The 21,247-nt window shown below is 43.9% G+C and overlaps 3 protein-coding genes across 9 annotated transcripts; 2 read left to right on the top strand and 1 right to left on the bottom strand.

Annotated features, from left to right (window-relative positions):
* The first annotated feature begins 1,013 nt into the window (after positions 1–1,013).
* Positions 1,014–12,153, top strand: zmym4.1 (zinc finger MYM-type containing 4, tandem duplicate 1). 3 transcript variants are annotated; one of them, XM_067255750.1, is made up of 28 exons: positions 1,014–1,073; positions 1,317–2,061; positions 2,224–2,307; positions 2,465–2,523; positions 2,628–2,726; positions 2,842–2,896; positions 3,070–3,316; positions 3,501–3,705; positions 3,806–4,009; positions 4,472–4,622; positions 4,865–4,980; positions 5,065–5,253; positions 5,480–5,630; positions 6,374–6,546; positions 6,653–6,794; positions 7,061–7,192; positions 7,284–7,318; positions 7,502–7,646; positions 7,817–7,929; positions 8,529–8,715; positions 8,822–9,031; positions 9,172–9,287; positions 9,631–9,799; positions 10,027–10,178; positions 10,259–10,373; positions 10,463–10,711; positions 10,907–11,030; positions 11,150–12,153. In XM_067255750.1, the coding sequence occupies exons 1-28, from the start codon at positions 1,041–1,043 to the stop codon at positions 11,397–11,399; spliced, it is 4,650 nt and encodes a 1,549-aa protein (XP_067111851.1). In that variant the 5' UTR covers positions 1,014–1,040; the 3' UTR covers positions 11,400–12,153. The 3 variants fall into 3 exon arrangements, with proteins under 3 accessions (XP_067111851.1, XP_067111850.1, XP_067111849.1); XM_067255749.1 differs by having other exon boundaries at positions 7,281–7,318; positions 10,910–11,030; XM_067255748.1 differs by having other exon boundaries at positions 7,281–7,318.
* illr4 (immune-related, lectin-like receptor 4) lies at positions 11,432–15,607 on the bottom strand. Of its 4 annotated transcripts, none has more exons than XM_067255752.1 (7): positions 15,527–15,607; positions 15,064–15,141; positions 14,203–14,367; positions 13,462–13,542; positions 12,994–13,148; positions 12,666–12,796; positions 11,432–12,521 (listed from the first exon to the last, which is right to left on the bottom strand). In XM_067255752.1, exons 1-7 carry the CDS (start codon positions 15,591–15,593, stop codon positions 12,362–12,364), a joined length of 837 nt encoding a protein of 278 aa, XP_067111853.1. In that variant the 5' UTR covers positions 15,594–15,607; the 3' UTR covers positions 11,432–12,361. The 4 variants fall into 4 exon arrangements, with proteins under 4 accessions (XP_067111853.1, XP_067111854.1, XP_067111855.1 ...); XM_067255753.1 differs by having other exon boundaries at positions 14,239–14,367; XM_067255754.1 differs by lacking the exon at positions 13,462–13,542.
* A 2,140-nt stretch (positions 15,608–17,747) lies between these two features.
* On the top strand, positions 17,748–21,247 carry ak2 (adenylate kinase 2). 2 transcript variants are annotated; one of them, XM_067255709.1, is made up of 7 exons: positions 17,749–17,936; positions 18,687–18,812; positions 18,980–19,090; positions 19,207–19,301; positions 19,523–19,595; positions 19,862–20,063; positions 21,036–21,247. In XM_067255709.1, exons 1-7 carry the CDS (start codon positions 17,838–17,840, stop codon positions 21,041–21,043), a joined length of 714 nt encoding a protein of 237 aa, XP_067111810.1. In that variant the 5' UTR covers positions 17,749–17,837; the 3' UTR covers positions 21,044–21,247. The 2 variants fall into 2 exon arrangements, with proteins under 2 accessions (XP_067111809.1, XP_067111810.1); XM_067255708.1 differs by lacking the exon at positions 21,036–21,247 and having other exon boundaries at positions 17,748–17,936; positions 19,862–20,104.

The raw sequence follows: 21,247 nt of genomic DNA, 5'->3' as shown, positions 1-21,247 counted from the left end.
TCGGCTCAGCTACAAACCTCGGACAAGTAAGTCAACTACCGCTATATCATTTTGTTGCTTTACTGTATATGGTTACCTAGCTTGTTACCCTTAGAATGTGTAGCTCTGCAGCTAACAGCCCAGTTACTGTTGCTAATGTTAAGGTAGATAGCATCAAGTATACACTGTAACACGAGTTTGGTACACTTCTTTGTTATTTGGATAATCGTTCTGCTGTTGGTATTAATTATGGCGATATCTGCCATTCCTCTCATTGAAATGACTATGAGCAGATAATTCTCTGCTATGAGTGTGCACCTCTGCACACTAACCCCTCCTCTCCTCCTCATTAGCATTTAAAGCTACAGGCACAGAAATGGCACGTCCTAAGGAAAGCTCATTGTGGGACTGGCTCGTTTCGGGAAAGAGACTTCAGATACAGTATTAGGGGACCACTAAGGCCTATATAAAAGCATCCAAAAAGCAACATATCATAGGACTTTTTAAATACTTTTTATGTGGGAAAATCATTGTAAACAAAATATTCCTCATAGCGGAGTTATTTGTACATATACATTCATATATGAATTCTGTACCTCGCACACAATTCCTTCTTGTAGTACTGTAGTATTACCACTGACAATGTTTGTAGTTTCCCGTTTTATATTTTGTACCATTAATTTCCAGCAAAATGCAGATTTTGATTGTAAGTGCGGGTTTTTCTGGAAGTAACCTGGCAACATGGCTATTATTAAGTCGCGCGCGAGAATCTCGGACTACTTGCAAAGCAGTGCCTACATCCATTTGCTAAGGCTAGAGTTCACATTGTTTTCTGTAAAAATGGCAAAAATGCATTAGTCTCTGCACTATACAAATATATTTGCACCATTTGATAGTTAACTCTCGACTTTTGCAAGCTGTCTTTAGAGAAAGTGTCGTGCGGACGTCGTGAATGTTAGACAGGTCGGCTTTTCAGTTTGTTAGAGCTAGCTATGTTGCTAGTTCGCCTCTTTCTGTAGCACGCTATTGATTCTTCCATGTAGCTGTACCTTTAGCAGGTTATGATAGAGCCAAAGGGAACGACTCAGTTGGAGGTAATAAGCAAATTCGTCAAAAAATAGATTTTTAAGTAACGTTAGCTACTCTTTCCCATGTGTTTACGTCTATGTTAGCATGGAACTGCACCATGTTGCGATTGTTTTGGTGGTTGCAGCCAAACACTGCATGTTGTTTGCGGACTGTTGTCATTTAAGAGATAGTCAGCATGCGTTCATCATAATCATGCATCATAAGCAAGATAGTATCTGTAATCCCAATATTTATTTCCTTAACTCAAGGAACGTACAAACCAGGAAATGGAGGAACACACTGAGAAAGGTCCATTAAACAAGTTGGGCAAAACGGTGAGTTCAGACACATCGAGCCCAGAACTTTCTCAACAGACCGTGCCCAGTCTAGATGCCACAGCAACAGTCAGTGCCATGTCTGAATCGGCATTAGAAACAGACATTGCTGATCGATCACAGCCTGAAGAAAAAACAGACAGAACACTATTAGTCCAGGGTGAAGGTGAATCAAGCAGCACAGTCACCCCACCAGCTGCAGGAGAAACGGCTACCATGGTTGTCTCCCAGACTTCCAGTGTTTCAGGCAGTGCAGTGGCCTCTCAGGCTGCAAGGGAGGCACCTTGCTCAGCCGCCAGGACACCCCTGGATGCTCCCTCTCCTATGGAGACCCAAGAGGACGCTCTGGATGAGATGGAGGTGAACACCATCAAGGTGGAGGACGAACATCTGGCTGAGGTGAATGATGAGCAGAAAGAAGATGGAGAGGAGGAGTTGGAGCGGCATGGGAAGATAAATGTAGAGGATATGAAGGGCATGCCAGTAATTTGCTCAGTCATAAAGGGGAGTGTAGATTCCCTCAGTTTTTGCTCTCTGGATATGGGTGTTGACATGATTGGGGGGATGGACACAGGGACTGATGAAATTATGGACCAAGACGAAGAGCAGGAAGATGGTGAAAAGAAGATCATCGTTGAAGAAGACAGCAGTGATTCCATGCCCTCAAATGTGAAAACAGGTAAAAACACAAAATGATGTCCTCTACTCTCTTGCAATATACAAGACATATTTATAAACTTTTAATGAAATATGCAGTTACTTGCCCACGCCACAGTATTATCCATAACGCTGCAGCTGTTCTTTTTTTTGTCCATATACTTCTATGTTACACAACACTCAGTGTCCATAAGAGAAGATTCCCACCCAGACCCCCTGTTCGGCTCCACCTCCTCCAGCAAAGCTGATCCCCAATCTGACGACACTGGTGAGACGGGTCACAAATTGAACCCTTAAGTGAAGCCACCTATCCCTCTTCCTCTACATCCAAACTCTGTTAAACCCCTTATGTGATGTGGATGGTGTTACTGCTACGTTATATAAATGTACTTGTTTTGTCTTGCTTTTGCCTTCTATGGGTAAAGACTGCACCGGCGCTCTGGAGAACAAAGTTAAACTGGGACTAAGCAAACAAATGGAGAAGGTGAGTGATCACAGACTATTGAAAATAGTCTGAGTAAACTATACTACTCTTCTTAGTCATCAAATGTGAAACTTCCTTTGTCTAAACTGAGCATTTCCCCCCAGGTCAAGGTAAAGGATGAGCCTGTAGACGAGGAGTACAACGAGGCCCTTGTGCCCTACTCCACCTCAGGGCAAGTCAAGGATGAACCCGAGACTGCGGAGGTACGGTGTCCCTCACTTAGAAAAGTATAGATAACCAGGCAGGGTTCATGTTGTCGTTTTATAGATTTACTGTCAACGACTTATACACATATACTGTACTCTTTGTTGTTACCAGGACAATCTGAAAATCAGTGCCGTCTTCTCGGTGGGAGGGGCCACCTCGCCAAGTGGTGAGTCAGGGAGGAGCATGGTACAACGCGTTGCCCTAGCAACAACTACACTTCACCAACAAAACCCTTCCACTTTTATGCCTACTCATAATATTGTTTGCTTCTTCCCCTCTCTCTATCCCCCCTCCCCACTTCACTGTTTTACACTTTCCTCTTTTTTTTTTATTCCCCAGTGACCATGGCAAGCCCCGTGCCGGTGCCCATCCCCCCCAAGACAACACTTCCCTGTGCTCTGCCCCTTATCCCCCCTTCCACACGCATGGCCTGTGCAGCTTGTAAGATGGCCCTTCTGAAGGGCCAGACGGCCTACCAAAAGAAGGGTTCCTCTTCTCTCTTTTGCTCCACTGCCTGCCTCACCAGACCCTTCCCTGCTTCCCAGATCTTGCCCCCCGACAAGACAATCTGCCACTACTGCTTCAAGTGAGTCCTGGAGAGGGGGGAGAGACTTGAGCTAATTATGTTCCACCTAAAGCATTTGTTTGTCCAAGTTCACACAGTTGTTGATTACAACACACTTTAAAAATGTCTTCTTTGTTATTGAATTGATTGCCTGTTTACCAGTTTTGTTGCTTATGACTATCTTGTTTTTGTCCCATCTTGTCAGCCATATAACCAGTCTGAGGACTATGATCAAGGCTCCTGTGGACACAGCAGGAACGAGGAAGGCCTTCTGCAGCAACACATGCCTCTCTTCCTTTGAATTTAAGAGAAAAACTGCTGGACTAACCCTCTCCTCCTCCACCCCAACTCTCACCACTACCGTTGCAAAAATCGTTGAGAAGTGCAGCTATTGTAAAATCCCCCGCATTGTAAGTTGAGATTTGTGTGTCTCCCTCTTTTGCCTCACTTTTCAATAAGACCCAAAGACACTTGTAATGGTAACCCTCTGCTCTTTGCCCACACACACAGACGCAACATGAAGTGACAGTCCAGGGTGTTGTATACAAGCTGTGTGGTGACAGCTGTTTCAAGAGTTTCCGCACCTCCAAACAGCTGTGCATGACCACCTGTATGAACTGTGGAGCCTACTGCCAGGACAAGAGCCCTCAGATGAAGGTGGACAAGATCATCAATAGCTTCTGCAAGGCTGCCTGCAAGGCCACATACAAACAGGTGACCACACAGTGCTGCCTGCAAGGCCACATACAAACAGGTGACCACACAGTGCTGCCTGCAAGGCCACATACAAACAGGTGACCACACAGTGCTGCCTGCAAGGCCACATACAAACAGGTGACCACACAGTGCTGCCTGCAAGGCCACATACAAACAGGTGACCACACAGTGCTGCCTGCAAGGCCACATACAAACAGGTGACCACACAGTGCTGCCTGCAAGGCCACATACAAACAGGTGACCACACAGTGCTGCCTGCAAGGCCACATACAAACAGGTGACCACACAGTGCTTCTTGTAATCTACAGAGAAACAGGAGACTGCCAGCACAGAGGTTAACTGGTAGAGCTAATATATGGTTTGCAAGCTAAAGTCTGAAAGAATATTCTTGTAGTCTAAGGCTTCTAGAAATATCTATCTGTTACCATACTGTATCTCTTATCCGTTTGTATCTTGCAGAATTGCAAGACCCCTACCCCTTGCACTATGTGTCATACGTCCAAGCCGCTGTCAGACATGGTGGAGTCCACTGACCCGGAGGGAAAGACGGACCTCTTTTGCAACAGCACCTGTCTGACCGCACACAAGATCAAGAGTGTCAGCTCATCAGGTACACCTGACTGACTATACACACACACTTGCTGTCCACTGCTCCGGCCAACCCTGGGAGGAAGGATGGACGGGGCAGTCAAAAAGGCAGAGAAGGAATTTTTGAGATGGACGCCTCTTGCATGTGTGTGTGCGCTCCATGGCTCCCTGCACTTTTGTGTTTGTGTGTATCACAAAATGTAAGTTCCATAAACGATTTTTCTTCTTTGTCTACCCTCTTCCTTTCTCTTCTCTCCTTCCTAGGTGGGCTGGTGGAGTGCAACTACTGCAAACAGAAGTCAGTGCCAGCCTTCCACCTCGCCATGTCTGACTCCTCCATCAGGAACTTCTGCACCCTGACCTGCGTCCTCACGTTCCAGGTATGCTAGAACACGCGCACACACTAAAATACACACTTCTTTACACTTTATGCTGTGATCACATGGTTTCCTCTGATCTCTTAGGAGCAGTTCAACAAGAGCAATGAGCAGAACCCGGTGAATGTGGTACAAAATCCCACCCCACCTCCTGCACCCCCTGTCCAATCACAGACCAGCCAGACGGCGCCCGCCCCACCAAAGGGACCTGTCAAGCTAACATGCTCCCAGTGTGACCGCTTGTACACTACTAAGCCTGAGATCCTTCAATTCAAGGTTTTTCTTCCATTTGTTTCTGTACTCATTCAATTTGGGACATGCACAGACAAACACTTATTTTATGGCTAAAACTAACCGAGCAATAGACATGAATATCAAGTCCTCGCAAGTGACAGCAGTGATTGATGACAACACGTGTGAAGTTTTTAGTCCAAGTCATAATAGCACTGTCAATATGACCAAAGTGCACATCCCTAAAATCAAATGTGTTTGTTCTTTTCAGGACAAGTTTATGTTCCTATGTGGCCCTGCGTGTTCTGAGGAGTGCAAGAAGACCAACGTTGTGATGGACCGCTGTGTGTACTGCAAGATTGAGAAGGTTATTTATGAAGTCAGGAGGATCAACTCCAAGGACTGTTCCTTCTGCAGTGAAGGTAACTAACAAAACACTTGGGCTGGCCCCAACTAAGATTTTCTTTGGTCAACCAAGACTCGACTGAACACTTCTGAAAATCGACTAATCTAAATTTGAAACGTTCTTTTTCTTCTATAAATGTCACAATGTTTTTCATCAAACCATTTTGTGTGATGTTTTACCTCATTGTTTTAAGAGAAAATCTGAAAGAAATGCATACGTAAGAAGGGTGATTGACAACTAGACAAACATAAATGTTTGCTACAGCTACAATTGTGCTCATTGTGCGCATGTGCCGTGTGCAAAAAACTAAACAAAACGCATATTAACGAAAGGGAAAACAGTAACACTTTTAAATATATTTTTATTATTATATATTTTTTTGTGTTGCTTTATTTGTCTTAAATAATATAATCTACAATTTCTGTAGAACATTTCTTTAGTTCAGCAATGGTGACACAAGTGGGAATCAGATCTCACACTTCCATACGGCTGCTCGACTAAAAAATCTTAGTCGACCAAGAGCATATCGACCAAACAATCGACTAGTCGACTGAGTGGGGAAAGCCCTACAAAACACAGTATGTCTCCTGACCGGACTGTTGACTTGTCCTGTCCATTTTGTTAGTTTATCGAATTAATTTGAATATGTTCAATTAAATACGGCTTATTAGTTGCAACTGTCGATTCCTTCAGATGGTATCAGGAGACATTGGAATTGGCTTTCTCTTATAAACTCAAGCATTCCTCCTCCCCCCCCAGGCTGTAAGCTGCTGTATAACCTGGACCTGGAAAAGCTTCGGGGGCAGTACTGTCGTGTGTGCTCCTTCTGTGCCTCCACCTCCCAGAAGCTGGTTAAAGGACAGTTTGGAGGCAAGAACGAGGACTTCTGCTCTGAGTCATGCAGGTCCAAGTTCACCATGCTCTTCTGCCAAGTGAGAAGTTGTCCAGCCTGACACACACACACTCACACAGAAACACACACACATCATCACGCACACATACAGCCCACTAACTGGCAATCCTGTCTCTGACCTCCAGGTGGCAAAGTGTGACCAGTGCGGGCGCCAGGGGAAGCTGACAGAGACACTGCACATGCTGGGCGAGGTCAAACACTTCTGTGACCTCCAGTGTGTTCTGCACTTCTGCTTCCAGAAGAACCTTAGCCAGAACCAAACCAGAGGTAGGGCTAAAACACAGCAAGAGCCCCCAGTGTTCTTGTCTCATTTAGTCACATTTCTGTGATAAAATTTGAGCTATTGTTGTTAGAACAGCGAAGACGGTTGGTTTTCTGTAATCTTTTACTCCTTTCCTCTTCCTTGTTTCATTTCTCTCCTCTTCTTTCTTGAACTCTCCCCTCCTCTTTTTCCTCATTCTTTCACTCATCTCTCTTACCTCTCCTGTTCTATACTCCTCTCCCTCCGTTCTCTCTTCATCATGTTCCTCCAGTGCCTGTCTCCATTGCTCCTGTAGTAGGCACCACAGTGGCTAGCAGGTACACTCCCGTCATCGCTAATGTGGTCTCCCTCGCTAGCGCACCCACGAAGCAGCCCACAACCACAGCCAGTATTGCCCTACAAGGTACCTAATCCCAAAATACCAAGAGAACCACTGACTCAATCGCATTGTAACATTTTACCTATTGATGGCTTCATACTTCTCTCTACAGCAGCTGTTCCTGGTTCTTTCATGAAGATCGTTGGAAATGTAAGCTAGAGGCAGACAATACCTTCAAGTTGAGCTTTTCCAATTGTCTGTTAGATTTTATCCTTAGTTTTTGCAATTTATACAAGATTTAAACAACAGATTTTGGGGGGGGGGATCACAGGAATGTATTGTGACCTAAAAATCCCTTCAGTTTCCTTCAAGTAACTTTCTGGTTTGGTGTAGGCCAGCACCCAGACAGACATGGCTCGTGCCCCCCCTGCCCCGCCCCCCAGGATTCTGAAGAACAAGGCTCTGCTCTGCAAGCCCATGGTCCAGAACAAGGGAATTGTGTGTAAACCCCAAATGGTCAACTCAGAGTCTCAGACAGGTGACATACGCATGCACACATACTCCCTTTCTAACTTGGACCTTAGTTTTGGGTTTATGGTAGTGCTGGTTTGCAGTTGATTAAACATACAAACCTTCTTTAAACCGATTTGCTTTTCCACGAGCTGGAGAGACACGTCATTATGTTACTGTGTGTGTATGGCTCCACAGATGAGAGATCCCCCAAGGTGATTGTGCTGCCCATCCCAGTACCAGTGTACGTGCCCATCCCTATGAACCTCTATGCCCAGTACGCCCCCAATCCTGTGGGATTCCCCATACCGGTAAGTCCCTCCCTCATCTCTGTCACTCAACACCTCACATAGATCACTCAACACCTCTCAAAGTGTGACAGGGGGAGGGATTTGTTGGGCGCATGACAACACAGTAACCAGGAAACTCAAATGCTTACGGTGGAGATTTATTTCAACACTCTAGACAACGACACAGCGGAGGAAGGGAACTGAAACACAAATGGATAAATTAACCTACCTACTCCAAATAATTCTCACAAAAAGTACATAGTGACACCGTTCCTTCTCACTGTTCCTAACACGTACAGACACCTGAATGGAACTGGGATTGAGGGAAGACAAAGAAAGACAAACCACAACATACAACAACATGGACATATAAATATATATCAGCTATTCATAAACATTTGTCTGTAACAGATGCTCCCTTGTCTTTACAGTGACTTGGAGAGTTTGTGTGCCCAATTGTCATTTTGAGATATTGGGCACGCTGTTTTGATTCTCTTTTTTGGAAAAGACACACTTGTCTCTTATCTAAACACACAAGTACTCATGTATACAGTTTGTCGTTCAGGGATGGAACGACTTGACTTGAGCTTAGCTCCGCTACCCCCTTCATCCCTTCTTAGGTGCCCGTGCCCATGTTCCTGCCGGTTACCCTTGACAACGCGGAGAGCATCGTGAAGACCATCCTGGAGATCAAGGAGAAGATCCCCTCCAACCCGTTTGAGGCCGACATCCTCCTGATGGCTGAGATGGTGGCTGAGGACGGAGAGGAGGACAGGCCGAGGCCGACCCCTGCACCCATACAAGATGGTGAAGATTCTTTCCCCTTTGACTATTTTAGCCTCAATCTCCTCTCCCTCTTGTTGGACCCCCATCCCCACATCTCAAAGTGTTCTTGGGCTTTGTTGTTGACCAGACCGGGTGAGTAACTACAGTGAGGACCTGGACACCGACGATATCGCCACCTTCCTCAACAACTGGCAGGATGAGTGTGCCCCCAGCGGGCCCCCCTCCAATCTGCCCTTTGCTAGAGAGACGCTTCCATCAAAAGTGGACATCCCTGTCGGCCAACCAGATCCCCCTGCCCAACCACCTGTCCTGGACATCGAATCTGACTTCCCCATTGGTGAGAGAGGGGAGTTATGTTAGTCCCCAGGGCTACATGGGACATTTTCTAAAGTAATTTGTATGATAATGATACTCATAAAAAGAATAAGAAACAGTAAAGGTTTGTGTTTTCATTTGTGTGTATTTTGTTGTTGACAGAAACCCTGGAGTTGATGGCCCACTGGAGGCAGCAGGCCCAGAAGCCCCCCAGCCCTCCAGCCCCCCGCTCCCCACCACGTCAAAGACCCCGCAGGAAAGTTCAGCAGAAGAAAAAGGTACATTTGTATTGATCTCCCCTTAACCTTTGTCATACAAAGCAAAAGTAACTGCACGTGACGCATTTGTGAAAAAGTACTTGAGTACTGAGGCATTGACATGGTGACTGTCCGTTTATATGTACTGGTGGTATTGTAAGTAAGTGTGGCACATCTATGGGTTCAAACAACATCGTTAACATTTGAGAATTTAGTTTGACTGAGTACTGCAACACTTATGTCTGTTGATTGCAGACTTAAGTTTTTTTGGGCAATTAGATGTGTACAGCTTTAACCACAGTCATCAACAAAACACTTATTGTGTCACTAACCAAAAGATCTTCACTTCTGTTATTTCTCCCAGAAGGGTCATGAAACACAGACGTCTGCGGTATCACCGAGCGGGGTGCAGGAGGAGGTGGGGGTCACGGAGCCCCCCAAGCTGCAGCTTATGTACGGGGTGGACGCCTGGAAGAGATGGGTGCAATGGAGGAACTCCAGGCCAGATGTGGAGCCCGCCCCTCGGTTTGGCTGTGAGTCTGAAATACTTATGGACACACTCCCCAACTTCTGCACGCGCTGTCACACTCACTGTCCCTTGGTATAGTTGCGTAGTCATGACACTAACCTCAGGGTATCTCCAACATTGCCGCATTCAGCCCTCACAACTGCCCTTTACTTCCCCATCACTGTTCTGTCCTAGATTTGAGCTTGGTCCTATTGAGACGTAGCCTAACCATTGTGTTTGTTCTGGTCCCAGCTCGGCCCATGGTCCTGAAGGAGGACGTGCTCAAGTGCACCACGGCCGAGCTGGGCTTCGGCCTCTGTCGCTTCATCAGTGAGGTGCAGCGCCCCAATGGACAGCGCTACTCCCCAGACAGCCTGTTCTACCTGTGCCTGGGGCTGCAGCAGGTAAGACTTCACAGCACCCAGCCATGCTGCTTTGTCGTTTGTGGCCGCCGGACGATAACCCGCCCCCTCTCACTCCACAGCACCTGTTTGAAAATTCCCGCATGGAGAACATCTTCACCGATCTGTTCTACAGCAAGTTCACCATGGAGATCACGAAGCTGCTGAAGGACTTTGAACCCACCATCACAGACAGTGGTAAACACGCATAAACGCACACTTACACACATACACAATCAGCATGTCTTTTGTTGAAGAGTGCTTAACCCCACCCCACCCCCACACAGGCTACGTCCACTCTAGGGTGGAAGAGGAGTACCTGTGGGGCTGTAAGCAGCTGGGGGCCTACTCCCCCATCGTGCTGCTCAACACCCTCCTCTTCTTCTGCACCAAGTACTTCCACTTCCGCACGCCTGACCAGCATCGCCAGCTCTCCTTCGGCCACGTCATGCGCTGCACGCGCTCCAGCTTCGATGGCTCCAAAACCAACTTCTTGCGTTTCTACCCGCCCCTCTCCTTCAAGGATCCGCCCACTGGTATGAACACTACCTTTTCATTTTGTCATGATTTCCTTTCATGATGCAGCGCAACACTTATGCAACGTAAACTTGTTAAACATGGACACACGCAATGTTTATTTTGGTTTCCGTTTTATGGTGTCCTAGCATTTATGACATACCCCATATACTGTAGAACACATTAAGGGTGAATAATCCAGATGAATGTTCCAGAAGCAGAAGGAGTGACAGCAAAGAGGAAGAGGGAGGAGCAGGAGAAGATGCTGGAGATGGTCGAGAACAATGACAATCCTCTCCGCTGTCCTGTACGACTCTACGACTTCTACCTGTCAAAGTGGTGAGTGATGCAGGCACAGACACTCTCTCACTCACTCACTTCACGTTACCACACAAAGCCTGCCTTAGTTGTCGTAGTAACCACATCAACAACAGTGTCACTGTCTCTTCTCCCTCCAGTTCAGAGTCAGTGAAGCAGAGGACCAACGTGTTCTACCTCCACCCAGAACGCTCTTGCGTTCCCAACAGCCCCCTGTGGTTCTCCTCCACGCCCCTCGACGACACCACCATGGAAACCATGCTCACGCGCATCCTCACAGTCCGAGAGATGCATCTGAGGCCGGAGGAGGGAGGAGAGGGAGACAAGATGGAGGACGAGGCGTCCTCCCCTCCAGCTTTTGAGGGTGATGATGACGAAGCCTCAGACTGACCTCTGCGATGTGAGAGGACGGCATGACTGACCAGCCGCTCACACACACACACCTTGTTTACATGCAAATACACACAAATACTGTCCATGCTGTTCAGGTAGGACTGGATGGTCGACCGCTGGGGTTTTCATGTCAAGGTTTTGAAGCAGAGGGGTGTACGTGTGTCTACCACCCAGTATGAAGCTGCTGCGTAGCTAGGATATGGAGAGCGTCTTCAGCTCTCGATCTCCATGCTGCAATTGGAGGATCAGTGTGATTTTGTCAGGGCCACGGAAATAACACTAGTCTGAAAAACAAACTAACCATCAAACATTATTCAAAGGAATTGTCATAATGCTCATAATATGAAGGTTCAAAATCTTCAAAAGTGATGCACTTCATGTGATAGGAGCTGTAGTTTATGTATTGTCATTATGCAAGATGGTAGGTTGGCTGTACTTTGTAACATAACAACTGAATCCCTGACGTTTGACATGTATGATGATGTCATCTGACATTGTTAGACGTGGGAATGCAAGTGTTTATTCCTTGACATTATGTCAACACTTTGATAGTTTTATTATCAATGAGGAAAGTGAGACAATTCTCTTTAAGCTTGAGGCCATACCTGTGCTGTATGATTTATAAGTTGTTTGTTTGGACTGTTACAGTAACAAGTGTCTTTCATAATGGTCTCAACTCATAGAAGGCTCCGGGTTGTGTTTGGTTGAAAGCTTTATTATTACTCTTTTTTTAAATAAAAACCTCAAAACAGATTGGTACCTTTTGATGTTTAATTGAATCAATAAATGTTGGGATTATCTCCTACGCTTCTGTTACAGTGTATGTACACCATCACAATAACATTTGTCTTGCACAAAGGTATTTAGATGATCATTCAATCACTAACGTAGACAAAGAAACCAACTGCTACTTGAAATATTTAGAAACAATTAGGTTTTACTCAGGCATATTGTTCTATTTATGTTGACTCACATATTCTCCTTTGAGGTGTAGAACAAAATGTATCAGTCCAACAGTTTTTGATGGGTGTAACTTCCCCCATTCTAACACAGTCTTCACCTTCAAGCATGTCATTCTTTGTTCCTTTCCAGTTATCAGGCTCATTACCCCTCCAGAAACTGCATAAGAATAGAACACAGTTGGTTACAATTAATACAACCATAAGTAACACTGCATCAAAGTGAATGTTTCAAATTTATAGTACATCACACCTGCACTGTAAAAGTAAAATGTATATTTTAAGACTACGAGATTGACCAAACCTTTTATCAAGTTTGGAATTGTCCACCCATAACCAATTTCCCTCCACCTTCAGGTCAGTCAGCCCAATCCAGAACTTCTCTTCTTGTTTGTCAGGTTTTATTTTGCCAACAAATTCCTCTGTCAAGAAGTCCTAAATACAATGTCAAGATTATTTGTGCTGTGTATTTTACCACCCATGTGCAGAAGTTTTTTTAAATCATTTTAATTTGTGTTCTTGGATTTGTGCAATTCTACTGAAAGTTGTGCAGCAAGTCACATGTACCTGTGAGTTGATCTAATCACAGTCCATCCACAATCCATCATCATAGTGAGTCAATAGAAACATACCTGCTCGTCTTCACTCTCAATGATGACCAGGTCACCTCCGCTGGAGATGCAGGCATTTCTACTCTCAGCCCAGGTCTTCATATCAGAGGAGAAGTAGTAGCATTTCCCTCCAATGTACTTCCAGTCAGGGACACATTGGGGCTCCTTTCTGCCGTCTGCACACAGAATTGTGAAGTGACATTCATGGGCTGAGTAGTATGGGACAACTTCATATCCCCTCATAGTAAACTAATGACATGGAGATACAGTGAGTGTGTTGAGGGAAACATCCTGCATGAGATCTCACACATTTATTAACATCAGTTGGACGTGGTTCTTCCTTCAGCTTCAACTGACATACTTCAAATAGTTTCCCCCTTTTTATGTTGATAAGTTAACATCAATGTTTAATGCATTATAACACTGTAACATTCAGAAAACTCACAAAAATGAACTGGTGCAAAATCAACATGCATAGACTGTGGTGACCTGTGTGATTCCTCTCTATAAGGGTTTTGTTCATATTTGAAAGATGTTCGATTTGTAGATGTTCACTCTTGATTGTTGTATCTATTTCATAAAAATCAATATTAGTTAGCATTTAAAATAGGCTAAGGATAATCAGAAAACTATTTAACGCTTTCACTTTAGGTCAGGAACAATATATTTTTGTAATTTAATGGTCTGTCAAGAGTACCGTGTTAATGTTTTACTTTAAAAGACACTTATCTACAGCAATGTACAGCTCTAACCACTGAGCTATACCCTCCATATGTTCTGGTCATGCATGTAATGCATATTACAGTGCAACAGCTTTTGTGCCTGTATAAGAAAGTTCTCCCTCCTTTAATTTTTTAGGGCAGTTCTGCTTTATTGGGATGTGAAGTGAAGAATGTCAAGAAATGAAGGGGAGAGAGAGGGGAGGACATGCAGGAAAGGGCCTGGACCAGATTCTGACCCAGAACCCTGAGGTAAACCCTCAAGCGGTGGTATACACACTTAAATGTGAGCCCCTCCCCCCATCAGAATTGGGAAACATTCTATGAGACATTGTTTATGTGTGTGTGTGTGTGTCTCTCTCGCTTGCTTTCAATCAGTTCTCTGGGGAGTGATCACCAACTGGTCATGAAGGCCTCAATTATCTAAACTTTTAGCCTTCTTGCAGTGAGGGCTTCAGGGATGCCATGTCATATATATATACAGTACAAGTATTTCCTGTTCTTCTATAACCTTTGAAATGAATGAACCACTTCCAGTCCCACTCACAGACAACCACGAGAGTGATGACAGCACCCATCAGAAGAACACCGAAAACCAACAGTGCCAGTCTTACTGGGATGCGACCTCCTGGGATGACCTTTGACCCCACCTGCTGCTGGGAGGCAGCGTTACCAGCTGAGGAACACAGTATGTTTGATTATTTATACTTTGTATAAATCTAGATATGTCCCATACAGTTATGTTTACACATTATTGTACACCACAATCAACTAAGAATGCCTTATTCACTCATTTTGTCAAAAGGAAAATAGCTCATGGGGAGCCTTGCACAGAAGTGGGCCCTGGTCCACATTCATCATTTTCTGATAATTTTGTGCCTGTATTCTGTCAGGAGTATTATATACCTGAAATTTGTCCTACATAATATGAATGGGCCTGTCATGGAATTTTGAATATGAATAAAAAAAATATTTGTGAGTTAAAATGTATTTTGTGTTTTGTCTGACAGTTTTTTTAAGGTAAATTATTTTCCAATAGCTTAGTCAGTTAGTCTGTCAGTCACCTGACAGATAGCTTCCCTCAGCAAACTTGGCTCTTGTCCATATATGGGACAAGAGGATGGAGTCAGGTGGCTGAGCGGTGAGGGAATCGAGCTAGTAATCGGGCTAGTAAAGGCACTTCACCCTACTTGCCTCAGGGGGAATGTCCCTGTACATACTGTAAGTCGCTCTGGATAAGAGCGTCTGCTAAATGACTAAATGTAAATGTAAATATTTGTCACATATATGTACTTACACACATACACTCGCAAATACACTCTCACATATACAAACGCACATTAAACTTTGGGTAACTTTTCAGGTTACTCACCATTGGAGGACTGGTCTTGATCACCTCTGTTGAAATTTATCTCGGCGTATGTGGTGTCCTTACAAGTGGACAATGTATCTCCAATACAAAAGCAACCATGATGAGTCAATGAAAAACTCAAGCATTCCGTCTTATCTATGCATGTTCTATGCTGGTTAGTAAAGGAATTGGTAGATTTAGGACATGATGTGATATCTGTCTGATGTGGTCTTGACCACACACCAGTAACGTCCTTTGGAACAGACAATACATAAAAGTAGGCTTCCCATTTCAACCTAGCCTTAACATTGTGTATGGGTTGTGCAGTTCACTGTATGCAATGTAGATATCGCTCTTTGTATGTTTTCTAGGCATGTCAAATATATATTTAAACCAGAATTAATCAACAATTGAATTGAACAATTGACCATGACCACATAATGTCGCATGTGTGTTCAAATAAAATGCCACGTTTGGAGCTTACCATCATCTTCTCTCTTAGCCTTTTCTTTTTTTTGGAAATTAACATCAGCATACAATACCTCAGACATGATTTGCTTGGTTGGTCGAATGTCCAAATTAACAACACATTTTGAACAAATAAAAAGGGGAAGTGTGAAAAGAATTTCCTGTTACAAAGGTCCTTCAAATCTCACTCAAACCACTGAAACCCTTTATATGTCTCAAAATAAGCTTGTTTGACCAACACTGGCAGCAGTTCTTACTCTGAAAGCATGCATTGTCACTCATAACACCTAACACTCATGACCTAAAAAACAATAACAACAGGGAGCATTACAAAGTCTGTAATGCTCTTTGTATCTTTGTATATAGTCCTGTATACAAATGTCAAACAAATGATCAATGATAAAGTAATTGCAATAGTTACACCAATCACTCATACAGTACAGTACTGTGAGGGTTCTAGTTCTCCCTCTCCTGCATTCTGAATGTATCCCGTTTTGTCTGTTTGGATACGAGACTAAAAACTGTCCATATTGAAACTGCCCTAAAAAACATACATTGGAATTAGCAGTGTCGGAATAATCACATAAATATTCAGCTTTTTAGATATTTCTGCTGCATCAGACGCTGACAGACTACCTTGTGTGTCTCTGTGTGTCTGGTCCTTTCTGCAGAAATCTTTATTCAATAAATACTTATACAAAATACATTTTAACTCACAAAGACATTTTTATTCATATTGATTCTCAAATTTCCATGCCAGGCCCATAAATCACGATCATATATGTATTACATTTTCATGCAGGTTTCACAAGCAGTTTCCAAACAGGAAAATGTTCAGTTATACAATACTCCTTAAAGAATACAGGCACAAAATGATTACAAAATGATGAATGTGGACCAGGGCCCACTGATGTGCAGGGCTCCCCAGGTGCTATTTCATAGGTGCATTAGATTCATAAAGTGCCCAATTCTAGAAAGGAGAATCCCCCATATACCTGGCAAGGATTAACATCAATGTCTCCTTTTCTTAAATCCAATACATTATTTTGTTATAAAATTTAGAGGTGGTAAACAATAATCAAACACAATTGCATGTCAATTTGCATAACTGAAAAACTGAAAATGCTGTGGGAGATTCCACTCCATCCTATCTTTCTCATATTGAAGACTTTAGTAGGCTATTTGGCTTTTAGATTTTGAAACTCTTTGCTCTTGATTGTTGAATCTGTTGTATACAAAAAAATAGCACAAGGTCCATGCTCCTGTGCAAGAAGTGTGTTTAGACGTTAGCTCAAGCTTGGCTTGGGCTTTCTTTTTCAGTTTTGAGACTTTGGTTGTTGGTAACAAATGTATCTATACGTCTATGGGTAGAATCTGTACTGGACTTTCTGTCAACATACTACAGAATGACTACATATAATATTCCCCCGGACACAATCCTAGCATGGCAAATTTAATGTGCAAGACAAACACAACCTAATTGACCTGCCTCGCGTTCAACTCTCTATTAGACAGGGCAATTGTGTGCTGGCGCCTTCTAGTGGTAGTATTCTTCCGGGCGTTTCTTCATAGCAATACAGACGCCTTCTGTGCATCAGCACTTACTAAGCTTCTACCATGTTGACTAGGTCTATCGTTCAGTTAATACATTACAGAAAGACGAATGAAAAGGCGTTGTCCGCTCTATCAGCTGCGTTTAACTGATCTAGGATCTGTTCTTAGTTTATGTAAGGATATTGGATGAACATTGAAAAACCACGTTAGTACAGTCTTGTCTGAGTTGTGGTTGAGATGAGTGAACAGGTGAATGAGGGTGTATGGTCTACATCATTAGGGGACTACCGTTATATCAGAATTAAGCATTCCATTTGTTTAACTTTGTTGATGCCATTTTTGCCATTTGTTTATGTATTGGGATTTTAAAAAATGTGTCTATACATTTATTTGTATTTGTTTATTTTAATTTCAGTACGAATATCAAGCCAGCGTGGAAAATGATTGTTGATGTTTTTTTCTACCGTTTAGATTTTTTGACAACAAATTGACAACACCCATAATCTTTGAGCCTGTATGTATACTAAAGCCGGATGTAGTAGTACTCGTGTCGAGACATGCGTTCAAGTTTTAGCAAATCAGCGTGCAGAATTTTAGACTGAACTTGCGATGGTCAAATGAAAAGATACATCTTCTTGAGAGGGTTGGACTTTAATCCTAAAAACCCAAAGGGAGGCGGAACTTTTTCTTTCCCAGCCGAGTTAGCAGACAAGTCCTAGTGCAACTAGGAAGGACGGTAGGAAGTTTCGAACGCCCACATTCAAACTGGGAAAATGGCACCAAGCACACAAGTGAATGAAGCGGTGTCCGACGTACGGAAGGGGATTCGCGCTATCCTGCTCGGACCTCCTGGCGCTGGGAAAGGGACACAGGTGAGGTCCAGCTAACGTTAGCTGGCTAACGTGTTAGCTGCACAGTTAGCTATACTTTCAGTCTGAATTTGAAGTGCGCATGACCGATTTTTTTTTGCTAACCTTAGATTCCTATATCCTGAAGTTTGATTATCTTACCATGTATCTAACGAGTAATATGGTAGTTACTAACTACCATATTAGTTACTAACTACCATATTAGTGCGTCGTGTGCCCGGGCTGAATTTAATTTGATTACAGGTTCGCTTGCTAGTTATTTTGTGGCTAGGTGATGAACTTGAAAGTGAAAACGTGGACACTCGTTGAGCAAAATGATGTTGCATCTGGCAAAGCGACAGAGTCGATTGGTAGTGTGTGAAGGGTCAGAAGATAAAACAGAGCTCAAGATAGCCACTTCAATGTCACCTTAGGTCCAGCTGCGCTTTCACTGTTCACCTATTCTAATTTTACAGTATGAGTATTTTAATGCATGTTATCGTTTAAACCACTCCCCTCAATTCAGAATAAAGAACGTACCTCTCCCTAGCTTCAGAAAATTGTTAGCTTTACATACAGTAAGGCAATTGTGTCCATGGTGACTGGACTGCATAGCAAACACGACTCTCAAAAACCACGACATAGAGTTAATCCTACATCCACATACAGGCCAAACTTCCCCCAAGTCAGCTTTGAATGTCTCAGTTCGTTTTGTTTGAAACTCTTAACACGACGCTGTTGTAATGTAACACATACTAAAATGCCCCTTCCCAGGCTCCCAGATTGGCCGAGCAGTACTGTGTGTGTCATCTGGCCACAGGAGACATGCTCAGAGCCATGGTGGCCTCAGGCTCTGAGTTGGGTAAGAGACTCAAAGAGACCATGGATGCTGGAAAACTGGTAAGATCAGTGATTATGACTGTGTGTGTGTGTACATTTACCATGGCAGCCTTATATTTAAGCTTGTTACAGTGTTTGACCAAGCACAGTATGGACATTGTATAGCCTCAGTTAGATGTTTGTATGCTGAAGTCCTGCCTACCTACCCTCCTGTTCTGTATGTTCAGGTCAGTGATTCCATGGTGGTTGAACTCATAGAGAATAACCTAGACACGGTCCCTTGTAAAAATGGATTTCTGTTGGATGGATTCCCCCGTACTGTCAAACAAGCAGAGATGGTGAGGACTGGTTGGACATCCGTTTTAGTTTGGCTGTGAATTTCGTATTTCAGTTGATTTAGCAACAGCCTACTGTTTGACTTGCGGTGGATTTTGGCCATCTTGTGTCTCCATAGCTTGACGAGTTGTTGGAGAAGCGGACAGAGAAGCTGGACTCTGTGGTGGAGTTCTCTGTTGATGACTCTCTTCTGGTGCGCAGGATTTGTGGCAGGTAGATAATACAACTGTGTTTCATCTAGCCCCAACCTGAAGCACTGAAAACAACCAGCTGAGCCTGTTCAGTGTAGGTCTAGCCAGACATTTATTCTATTGATGAGACTTCTTTGTGGCAGGGTGGGTCTTTGTGAAGAGATGATTACAGACACACACGCAGACATACCAAAGGATTATCATAATTGAGGGTATCCCCAACCCTCTCTTCCTCCTCTCCAGACTCATTCACCAGCCTAGTGGTCGTTCCTACCATGAGGAGTTCAACCCACCCAAGGAGCCCATGAAGGATGATGTAAGAAATTCCTAGTCTTCTAGTCCTTGATCATTTGCTGTACTCCACTATATGCACTTTAAGTTATGAAAAGCACTTGATTTAAATCTACACAGGTCAAACTAGTCAACAGAGTACAATAATACTGTAGCTTAGTCAAGCCAGAGCTTTTATGACCCGATTGTCAGCTAATTTATTTTAGGTGTTTAGTAGGCAGTGTGTGGTGTATCTGCAGTGTGTCACTAGGGTTGTCGTTTTACCCCTCTCCCCTCCTCTCTAATCCTCAGGTGACCGGGGAGCCGCTGATGCGCCGCAGTGATGACAACGAGGCAACGCTGCATTCTCGTCTGGAGGCCTACCACCGCCAGACTGTGCCCCTGGTGCAGTACTACAGCACCCGCGGCATCCACACGGCCGTGGACGCCGCCCAGTCACCTGACGTTGTCTTCGCCTCCATCCTCGCTGCCTTCTCTGCCTCCAGCCCTGCCTGTAAAGACCTGGTGCTCTTCATCTAAACTCCCCTCCTCTTCCTCGCTCCCCGTTTCCTCCGTATCTCATCCCAGCTCCTCTCTGCCTCTAAACTCCCAACCTCGTCTTGGTCTTTCAGTCCCTCTTGTCCATGCTCCTCACTTCTAAACTCCCCACCTTCTCTTTCCCTCCATTTTCTCTTCTGTCACTTGGACCATCTACTCCAGGCTCCTCAAGACCCAGCACTTTTTAAAGGAACTTGTGGTCTGCAGCTACAGCTAGAAGCTAGACTATATTGGTTACTTTTACTGCTATATTTAATGATGCTCTTTTTCCCTGTGGCCTCATTGGGCTTGTGGTACTTATCACATTGACATGTCATTGTGAGAACCACTGACACGTTGTATAAATATTTAACATGCTGTGATTCCTCGACTCAGGAATGCTGAGTTTGCAAGTGTATTGTGAGCTCATCTTTCGCACCTTAAGTGTTTGTGTGCTCTATGGCAGATGTAAGATAGTTCCATTGTTTTCTTTGGTCTGTTAACTGAAGTTCCTGTTGACCACATGCTGTCCTGTGTTTTCATCCAATTACAGACTGATCTGCTGTGGGCTTTTCTTTTTTGCACTCCCTTCCAATAGTTACCCTGAATGTATTTGATTGACATCTTTGATGTAGACTGTAAAACTGCTCAGATGTTAACCTACCTGTCAGTCACCTCTCAGTATAAAGCTATTTTGGGTATGTCTTGTTTAAACCTAGATTAGCCAAGTTGTACACTTTGCGTTGAGTGATGCTTCCCTCAAAATCTTTTGGACACTATTGGTTAGTAATTCTTAATGTGCTAAACCATGTGGTATAGGTTTCTGTGTAAACTTGAATGTAAAGCCTAATGCTTTGAATTGTTGAATGTAACATTACATTCAACTATTTTATAATTTAAATTCACATGAGATATAAATCATATATTTTCCTCTTTTTTTCTTTTGCAGCTGTTTGAACCTCAACCTTCCCCATCCAGCCCAGTCCTGGCAAGAGAATGAGAGGGTTGGGGGATGGGGTTGACGTTTAGCACGTAAAGTGAAATGGTGCTGTAGTGTGTCATAGCACACCCTGTTCCAGGAATCCCGCAAGCCATCTCCAAATTTACTTAATCATGTTCACCATTCTAATAAACAACAGATGCTTTTCTACACCTTTCTCA

Source organism: Osmerus mordax, chromosome 18 (assembly GCF_038355195.1).
Source record: "Osmerus mordax isolate fOsmMor3 chromosome 18, fOsmMor3.pri, whole genome shotgun sequence".
NCBI lineage: Eukaryota > Metazoa > Chordata > Actinopteri > Osmeriformes > Osmeridae > Osmerus > Osmerus mordax.
The sequence above is the reverse complement of the archived record's forward strand: the minus strand, read 5'-3'. Positions and strand labels throughout refer to the sequence as shown.